The following is a 10284-nucleotide window of genomic DNA, read 5'->3' as shown; positions in this document are numbered from 1 at the left end:
CGTCCTTAATATATTACAAGTTAGTTTTTTGCCTAAAAACATTGGAAACTCTACAGCTAGTCAAATCCGAAACCAAGAGAAGTGTAAAGAATAGGACTGCTCTTTCAGTTCATTTCTTGATATTATTTTTATTGAATAATATACTTATAGTGTTATTTACTTATTTTGTAAAATTTTGCCGGACATATGCGTACCTATAGTCTCCATAGTAAAACTGCAAAACTATAAACATGTAATTCTGCAGTAACTTACTTTAAAAATTCTAGAAGAAAATAAAAACAAATTAGCAGTGTAAGAATGTTTTGTATTCAAAATTGTTTTACTTTGTAAAAATTTTAAATAACTATGAAATAATAGATATTAATTTATGAAAAATAGTATTTTTTTCCCTAATTTTTCATCTAATACTAATCTGCACCACTCGGATTGCTATACAATAGATTAGATATAATTATTTTCGAAACCTTAAATACTTTTCTGCATTAGCGCCATCTAGCTGTTCTCATAAATAACTTTGGATATGTGTGCGTGCGTATATATATGTACACGAAATATCAATTTGTTTTCTCTAGCTATCGTAGTCCTAATATTAATACTTCGATTATAGTTGTGATTAAGCAAAAAAATATCTAAAAATAAAGTATTTTACACGTAATTTTATGTGACTTCAACGCCATCTAACGAAAAATATTTTATTCCCTATAGTACGGTAGACGTGGTTAGAAGTTGGTAACCCAGGCGTTGACGTTATATACTCCCACGTCTTGTAGTTCTATGTTTGGTGGCGGGAAAATCGATCGATATTTTGTTCGTAGTCCGTACTTCGTTGAGCGTGTGGCAACTGATGACGACGTCTGTGTACGGTTTCTTAGTCTAATTTTATAAATAATATGTTATAAATTAGATTAGAAGATTTTTAGATCAATTATAGCTGCAATTCAGTAAGATGACTTCTATGTGTTTGTATTTGTTTTTCACATTTTTAATTGCGGTTTCTGGTGAGTTTGTGTGGAAACATCACAATAATGAGGAACTACCCTTGGTTTTGGAAGAAGTGCACGAAAAATGTCCAAACATTACAAGAATTTACGCTTTAACTGAAACATCAGTTAACAACGTACCGTTGTATGTTATAGAATTTTCGGATACGCCTGGATTTCATCAGCCATGTAAGTTAATTAATATATTTTATATCTTGTTACTAACTTATTTAATTAACAATCGTTTAAAAATAACCAAAATTGTCCATTTAGATAAACCCGAAGTTAAATATGTTGGAAACATTCATGGAAACGAAGTCCTCGGTCGTGAGTTGCTTCTGGGATTAGCTTATAACTTGTGTGAGCAGTATATTAAAAATGATCGTCGTATTAGAGCTCTTATACATAGCACTAGAATTCATTTGTTACCATCAATGAATCCTGATGGCTGGCAACTAGCTACAGCAACTGTAAGTAAATTTTATACAATACCATATATTTTTTATCCTGCATAATAACGTTGTTTTTATTAAAATATTCTTTATTTTAGGGTGCCAAAGATTATCTAATTGGACGTACAAACCATCATAATGTTGACCTCAATAGAAATTTTCCTGATTTAGATGCTATTACTTTTGAGCTGGAGCGTCAGGGAATCAATCATAACAACCACTTGCTGAGAGACTTGACCCGTTTAGCTGCACCGGTAACTTTATATATACATTTGATGTAACATTGATACACATATTCTTCTATTTGCTGTCATCATTTCTAGGTTTTATAGTCAATATGAAGGAAGTTTTATTAAAAAAATGTATGCCCTGCCTTTTTTGGGGTAAAATTGGTATATGACAAATAACTACTGGAGATTTTCAGAGTGTATATGTCCGTTCCATTCCAAAATATTTTTTGCTCAAATGTTGGCAAAGCATACTCAATAATTCCTCTAATATTATGGGGCTCTAATCGAGCAACTACTGAAAAGTCCTAATAGTTTCTTTGCCAGCCATAAACTATATAATATGTATATATTTTCATAGCTGGAGCCTGAGACTCGAGCTGTAATGCGCTGGATTATGTCAGTTCCATTTGTGTTAAGTGCGGCTATGCATGGAGGGGATTTAGTAGCAAACTATCCTTATGATGAAAGCCGGAGCGGTGCACCCGCTTCAGAGTACTCTGCAAGTCCTGATGATGATACTTTTAGGTAAAAGGTTTAAATTCTTATTAATATAACGGATAATAAGTATAAAGAACAACTTTGATAATTTATTAATTACATTTCATATTATAATTAGCCATATAATGTTAATATAAGTTTAATGATAAGTAGCTGGGTAATTTAAAAGTAATTATTTCCCATTTAGAGAGTTGGCTATGGCATATGCATCAGCCCATGCTGACATGGCATCAGCCACTCGTAAGGGCTGTCATACAACCAGTTCCGATGACTCTGTTGCATTTAATTTTGGTAAACAAGGTGGAGTCACTAATGGTGCAGCATGGTATAGCTTGAAAGGAGGTATGTTATCATAATATTTTTCACTAGATATACTTAATGATTTCTTGTGTTTATGTGAATGCTAGACATTGAAATAAAACTATTTTTCGGATTTTATCGCGGTTAGTTGCGATGTACTTATTTATTAAAAACAATATTTATCTAAATTATCATTGGCGTATGAAACAAGGGTTAGTGCTCGGTGTTCCCCAGAATTACGCCAGTACAATGGTCTGTTTTAATGTAATTATACAGACGTGTAGCAGTTGGTTCTCGGACTCATTTCGCTAGAATGTGCTATTCTGGCGGGTTTATCACTTTGATTCCAGTTTTAGCTATTCAATCGGGGATAATAATATATCGTTCAAAATATAAATAATTAAGTTCTTATTGACACTCCTATATATAAAAACTTAACGGGAAAAGTAATTACCTCAGTAACTAATCTACGCTAACTTTTGAAAGCAAAAGTAATCTAATTCGGTGACGACATGCTATTAAAGATTAACCTGCAATAGCTTATTACATTCATTTCCGAATAAACCGTTATTGTACCTTTTGTCTTTTTGCGTTCAGATTATCCGCTATATTACTTTCGAAACTCGAGAGCACATTATAATAAGTATCAGGAAGTAGAGAGTCTGGGCGCGATTGCTCTTTATTCATTGGCATTTACGTTTAACTGGTGACCATGAGACGTGGACTGGTTTACTGATGGTTATATCGCGTAGTTCCTGTTACCCGCGTATCTATACTCTATTTAGGGTTCCATATTGGAACAAAAACTAGATTGTGTCGAATAAGCATGAACCACTCGGGTTTGAAGAGGATTCCGTACATTTAGCTTAATTTCATGTACATTTTAATATCTAGGTATAGCAATCTTATTTGATTGTATTTAATAAGGAAGTTACATTTTGCGATCGGTCCAATAATAACTATTGTAAATGGATTTCAAATGAGTTCTTTGGTCTAGTGACAGCGTAATTAAAATCATACAGTCTCTATAAACTCTTGTTTATAGGCAATCATTGAAAACATACTTTAGTCGCGTGTGGCAATGAAGTATAAACTTATTTTTTTTTTCTTAGAGAACTGTCTTACAAATCTTTTGCTTTTGTATTTCTTCATATGAACTAGAAGTAAAATACTAATGCCGTAAAGTAAACAGATAACAAATTTGCCGATTTAATTTGCGACCTTGACTGCAAATATTTTTATCATATTCATGCATCTTTACATAAAATACATATAAGGCGTGATATTTAATGCTTTGTTTACACAGCATAACAAACATTTTCTTAATTTATTTTAGTACTTAATACAAATAATAGCGATGGTTCATTGTTGAAGGACTCACATGCAACTACGCAAATTTTTCCTATTAATACAAAACAAAGCATCGCAAAAATAATTGTATTGAATGTATGAGGTCTCTTTCATAAGACACGTACCTTTAAGTTGTTGCCTAACTTACTCTTAGATTTAATCAGGAGCTGCGATAAAGGTTAGCTTCATTTGGCTTAATCTCCAACAACTATATAGTATAGGGTGATTAATACATCCTTATGATATATAAGTATCATAATCAAAATTTCTGCGGCCTTTGGAAATTCATTGCTGATCATCTCGCATCCAAGCGGCCCGCATTCACCGGGAGTTCCTACTACTCTTACAAAGTTGTTCATCCATCAACAGCTATCAAACTATCAATCAAAAACACTATCGTCCAATTTATTAAAACAAACGGATGAATAATTACATTATTTAAGCTCTACGTAACTCGTAACATTTAAATAAGCCGTAACAAAAAGTAACTGACACCATATTTCAGGTATGCAAGACTTTAACTACCTTGCAACAAATGCGTTCGAGATCACATTGGAATTGGGCTGTGAGAAATATCCTGCCGCTAGTCAATTACTTAATGAATGGGAACGTAACAAAGAGGCTCTCTTAGCGTTCATGTGGAAAGTGCACATCGGTGTTAAAGGGATTGTGAGCGACGACTCCGGCTTCATACAGAACGCGGTGGTGTCGGTTGTGAACATTACTGGTCCAGTTCCGAGGCCAATCCGACATGACGTAACAACTGGTACGTATTCAAATTCAGTCCGCTTACGTTTATAGCCGAGCATATAGGATATGTACGCGAGTTGTATTATATTAAATACATTAGCAGTGATTGACTCTAATTACATAGCTTTTTTGTTGAAACTGGTCGCTTGACATTTAATCTTGGCTATTTTTACCAGACTAGCATGAAAGGGTAACAATTTATTTTGTGTGTTTAGCTTGTTTATAAATGTATAATGCTTATACAGTATAACTATAGACCGGATATATACGATTTGAATCGTTAGTTTTTACTAATTGGTCACTATTGTTCTGATAACTTCAAGGAAGCTATATCGTGCAGCTAGCTTAAATTCTTTTAATTGGATTGGCGTCGCTTGTTAGTAATCCGTCGCCAATCCAATTATTTTTATCCAACTAAATTCTAATCCCCCTATTTTTGTAGTGGCAGCGTACTTGTTCTGTGAACTGTGAAATCCTGGGTTCGATTCCTATCTCTAATGATGTGAGTGCACTAGTCGTGCTTCTACCTAACTCTTCGGACATTAAACAAGCCTATGTCACATATGTGTGTGATGTATCATATAACTGTTACTTAAAATTAAATTTGTTTTGAGAAATAACCCTTGCATAATTTATTGCAGATAGCATACTATAGGCAGAGCGAAATGTTGATTAAACGTGACGTAAATGAAAGGTTATTTGTCGAACACGCCTTGGTATAATAAACATTCTCATAAAAATGTAATATGAAAGCATTAATCCATAAAATGTTATTCTGTGGTGATATCATTAATCTAACATAGGAGGATGAAACTAGGAAAAGAAACATACAAATCCGTGACAAGGCGTTGAAATAGGTCGTTAGTTCGTCCGTGGCAGTTGTTCCCGGTAGAGATATTGGTGTGTCGGTTTTGTAGTTCGTTTATCAGCATACATCAGAACAATGCAGTAATTAGCGGAATATAAACATTGGGTATTGTCCGCACATGCTCGTTTGCATTAGAGCTCAGTAAAGTGATATTAAGTGCCGAGAGTCGAGACCGTCTGGCATCTCGTGCCACTTATCTTTAATACTTGGAGCATGTTGCACACATCGCGTGACTAGATTATAAAAAGGACTTACGTCGCGACGCGAGCGAAAGTGTGAAGGGAGGAACGAAGCCAAGATCGACCCTGATCCGTTGTTTATGCAGAATTTTAATTGGATCTAGCGTTTTATGTCAACTTAACGTTTGACACAACTAGCTCTAGAATTTATTCATGGAAACTGGGTCGTCTTGAAAGTTGACACTACAGTTGTATAGAATGATAGACGACTTTATAACATCTAACACCAGTATTATGTGACCTTAGGAAACATAGTTGGGTTACATAATATTTTAATATATCGTGAATTACGATAAACAATGCTTGGGGCTTAAAATACCTATTGATTGCTTACTTTGCTAACTTGCTTACTGTGTTTTATCAAAGCCACTTTTAGATGCGTGTGTTATCTTGTTTTTAACTCCCGAAACTTTCCTAACTTCGTACCCACACTCAATTTGGTCATCAACAGCACATTTTGGTCCAATAGATTTAAACACATTTGTAAATTTAATGACCAGTCCATGAGTTACATAAGCATTTAAGGTAGTAGATGCAATTAACATTGGTTTTATTGTTGCAGTAGCCGGTTCTCAAGTACTTTTATAAATAAGTTTTATTATTGTGATTGTCAGCATTAATTTTGGCGCAGGTCCTTACGGCGATTACTACCGGCTGCTGACCCCGGGCCACTACGAGGTGACGGCGAGCCATCCCGGATACTTTCCGGTTTCCCGCGTCGTCACGGTGCCGCATCACCAGACCTCCGCTCACGTGCTTAACTTCAGACTTGAGGTCAGTGTGATAATCATTTTATATGCAACAACATCACGTGGATAGTGAATTGATTGTTATTATTAACATTATGATCGTAAGCCATACTATATTATGAGAACTTCACCTTTCTAGCAGGACTTCATAAATAGATGGGTATATGTTTTTTTATGGTGTTAGTATGTTTATTGCCAAACGAATTTATAAATCGACTGATAAAGAATACTTATTTGAGATATCACGTGGGGTTCGTGAAACAAAAAGTAGCACCTTGTATAGAAATAGTATATTTGGTTGAACATCGCGCGGGTATGATGTGGAGCCAAGTTTGATGTGCTTCTCTCGAATACATAGTCTCTCATGTTCTTACTTATATGAGAGTATTACACATTTTTATTCAAAGAGCACGTTAACCCTTGCTTTTAGTGGATGGTTAACATTGTTTTGAAATGAAAACATTTGATCCAATTCAAACTATTTTAGATTAGTTTTTTACATTAAAAGTGAGTTTAGAATAACTATAAAATATTCAATAATAGCTATTCGTTTCCGTCTTGTTCTAAAATCCATTTTACATCATGTCCTAACAAATGTACATATAGAGAGCTAACAGCCTACTTTTAATGTATTTATAAGCCATTATGTGTATGATTTTAATCTTTTACTGCATGTAAGTTGTTACATCATAAACTGATGTTAATATAGGTCATTTTGTCTGTAAACTAATTGAGCATTTAGGTCGCAGTCAATGGGGCTGGCTGGAACTTATTATGAAATCTCGGATAAGCGCAATTGCTGTGGGTTTGAATGACGTCAAACGAGGCTAGATAAAGCTGAATTGGTAATTCAATACGCAAATGATCGATTTTTGTGTGGGTTGCAAAATGTAGGAGCTTCAATGCTAGTTTGCTATTCGCGTGAAGTTAACACGTTATCATTTTGATTGTTAATGTACAATTTTGTTAGATATCTATTACTTTAATTTAGTGTTCTTTTCGTGATAATAATATGGCAATGAGGATTCGCATATTCAGAAGGTGAACCGCAAATCCTGATGTAAACTAATCTATACTATTATATAAAGCTGAAGAGTTTGTTTGTTTGTTTGTTTGTTTGTTTGTTTGAACGCGCTAATCTCAGGAACTACCGGTCCAAACTGAAAAATTCTTTTTGCGTTGGATAGCCTTTTGTTCGTGGAGTGCTATAGGCTATATATCATCACGCTATACCCAATAGGAGCGGAGCAGTAATGGCTAATCTCAGGAACTACCGGCCCAAACTGAAAAATTCTTTTTGCGTTGGATAGCCCTTTGTTCGTGGAGTGCTATAGGTTATATATCATCACGCTATACCCAATAGGAGCGGAGCAGTAATGGCTAATCTCAAGAACTACCGGTCCAAACTGAAAAATTCTTTTTGCGTTGGATAGCCTTTTGTTCGTGGAGTGCTATAGGCTATATATCATCACGCTATACCCAATAGGAGCGGAGCAGTAATGGCTAATCTCAGGAACTACCGGATGGAACTGAAAAATCTTTTTGTGTTGGATAGCCCTTTGTTCGTGGAGTGCTATAGGCTATATATCATCACACTATACCCAATAGGAGCGGAGCAATAATGGCTAATCTCAGGAACTACCGGACCAAACTGAAAAATTATTTTTGCGTTGGATAGCCCTTTGTTCGTGGAGTGCTATAAGCTATATATCATCACGCTATACCCAATAGGAGCGGAGCAGTAATGGCTAATCTCAGGAACTACCGGTTTAAACTGATAAATTCGTTTCGTGTTGGATAGCCCTTTATTTGTGGAGCGCTATAGGCTATATATCATCACGCTATGACCAATAGGAGCGCAGCAGTAATGGCTAATCTCAGGAATTACCGGCTTTAAATGAAAAAATCTTTTTGTGTTGGATAGCCCTTTATTCCTGGAGTGCTATAGGCTATATATCATCACGCCATGACCAATAGGAGCGCAGCAGTAATGGCTAATCTCAGGAACTACCGGTTTGAACTGAAAAAATCTTTTTGTGTTGGATAGCCCTTTATTCCTGGAGTGCTATAGGCTATATATCATCACGCCATGACCTATAGGAGCGGAGCAGTAATGAAATATGTTGCAAAAACGAGGAAAATTTATTAGTTTTGAGAGCTTCCGTTGTGTGCGCTGCGTAAACGGTTAGTTATGCAACAACGATGTATGACGGGATTGTTCCTCTTAAAAAGTTCTAAAAAATATATTATAAAACAAAGTCCCCCGCTGCATCTGTCTGCCTGAACGTGTTAAACTCAAAAACTACCTAACGTATAAAAAGGAAATTTGGTATGGAGACAGTTTGAGACCCTGGGAAGAACATAGGGCTCCCGGGAAACTACTACTTTTATAACGGAAAACTTTAGCCTGAAAAACTTTATAACGCGGGCGGAGCCGCGAGCAAAAGCTAGTTTATTGATACAAATGCATCAAGCTGCCTCAAGGTTTATGAAAGTTATATAATTCAAATGATCGAAACATGTTTTGATATTTCGGAAGTTTACATTTGAAGAGTGGCTTAGTTATGCTATATGATATCAGCACAATAATGCGGATGTAGATTAATAAGTAGGTGGAGCGAAATAAATAGTTATGAAACGGTCACAAAAGCTCGAGCCATCGTCACTGATTTAATTTATTCTATTACAATATATTTTATATAGTTCTTTGTCTATGTCTATAAAAGGTATATCTAGTTCATGTTAGTTATAAATTGTCTTATACGAATAATTTATGAGAAATTCCAACGATGGATTTTCCCGAATCATTTGATCTGCAAAGGTTATCAGAAGTGTTTAAAAATAATACAATACATATATTAAGATTATTTATTATTTAATTAACTAGTTGATACGCTGGGGAAATAATTAGAGTAATTAATTTTTCCTTCTTAAAAAGATAATAGGGTATGACGTTGTACTCTCAATCTTTTTGTACTGAAATATCCACACGATAAACGAGGTTTAAAGCATTTGCTACGTATAAATAAGTTTATAATAAATAGTAAACAAACACATGGCACTATGATATGATAACGTTGTATCTGTGCTTGCAGCCCACGTCGAGCTGGTTCGACTCGTCGTCGTTCGGCGTGTACCCGCACGGGCTGCGCGACGGACAGCCGCGCATCTACAAGCGCTCGCTGTTCCAGCACGTCGCACGCGCCGTGCTGCAGCGCAGGGACTAACTCACTGAGTACGTACACACCCGCGGCGAACAGTAACTCATATTATCCAACTACCAACAGTTTATTAGCACGTTTCAAGTCTCTCTATCTCTAGTTAGTATTCTGACTGAATTAAAAAGACCAGTATATATGCTGACAAAGTTTATAATTGTGAATAAGACGACTCTTGAGTATGAATTTGACCTTTAAACCAGACAATATCTGGGGTAAGGTCCAAAGATGTCACGAAGCTTGCAATAGATAAAACTAAATTATGATTGCTTGTCTTAAGTACAGTCTTCATAGGTGTTGTAGTTATTTTTATTATAATATATTTAGACCAATATCAGCTTTAAGGTCTATATTACAAACGGGGAGTGAAACTTAATATAATCTTGTGTGTAAATCAATATATCTATAATTATAATTGTTTAAAATATCACATACATTAATTATAACATGTAATTATGCAGCTATTATTCTTTTTAATAATATGTAACCATAATGTATTACCATAGATATAGTTATCCATTTTGAACTCGGTGCCATAAATACGGTCACATTAGATATAGTAATAATATAATAAATATATATTTATAGTTTATAATTTTATCTTTGTTGTTGTAGCGTAATTGAAATTAAACACTTTCTAGTCCAACAGT

The 10284-nt window shown here is 34.9% G+C and overlaps 1 protein-coding gene across 1 annotated transcript; it reads left to right on the top strand.

Moving 5' to 3' along the window:
• Window positions 1-763: 763 nt before the first annotated feature.
• LOC115441111 (carboxypeptidase E) lies at window positions 764-10282 on the top strand. Its single transcript, XM_030165722.2, has 8 exons — window positions 764-1169; window positions 1254-1450; window positions 1531-1686; window positions 2021-2187; window positions 2348-2502; window positions 4316-4576; window positions 6299-6441; window positions 9512-10282. Exons 1-8 carry the CDS (start codon window positions 947-949, stop codon window positions 9641-9643), a joined length of 1434 nt encoding a protein of 477 aa, XP_030021582.1. The 5' UTR covers window positions 764-946; the 3' UTR covers window positions 9644-10282.
• Window positions 10283-10284: the final 2 nt, after the last annotated feature.

This window comes from Manduca sexta, chromosome 26, assembly GCF_014839805.1.
Source record: "Manduca sexta isolate Smith_Timp_Sample1 chromosome 26, JHU_Msex_v1.0, whole genome shotgun sequence".
NCBI classification, from domain to species: domain Eukaryota; kingdom Metazoa; phylum Arthropoda; class Insecta; order Lepidoptera; family Sphingidae; genus Manduca; species Manduca sexta.
This window is presented reverse-complemented; position numbering and strand designations above follow the sequence as displayed.

What these genes read in the sequence shown, in the direction of transcription:
- LOC115441111 (XM_030165722.2), top strand. Translation starts at nt 947, where the DNA reads ATGACTTCTATGTGTTTGTATTTGTTTTTCACATTTTTAATTGCGGTT. An exon ending in GGCAACTAGCTACAGCAACT is followed by an intron (nt 1,451 to 1,530) that starts GTAAGTAAATTT and finishes TCTTTATTTTAG; the next exon opens with GGTGCCAAAGATTATCTAAT. An exon ending in ATGGTATAGCTTGAAAGGAG is followed by an intron (nt 2,503 to 4,315) that starts GTATGTTATCAT and finishes ACCATATTTCAG; the next exon opens with GTATGCAAGACTTTAACTAC.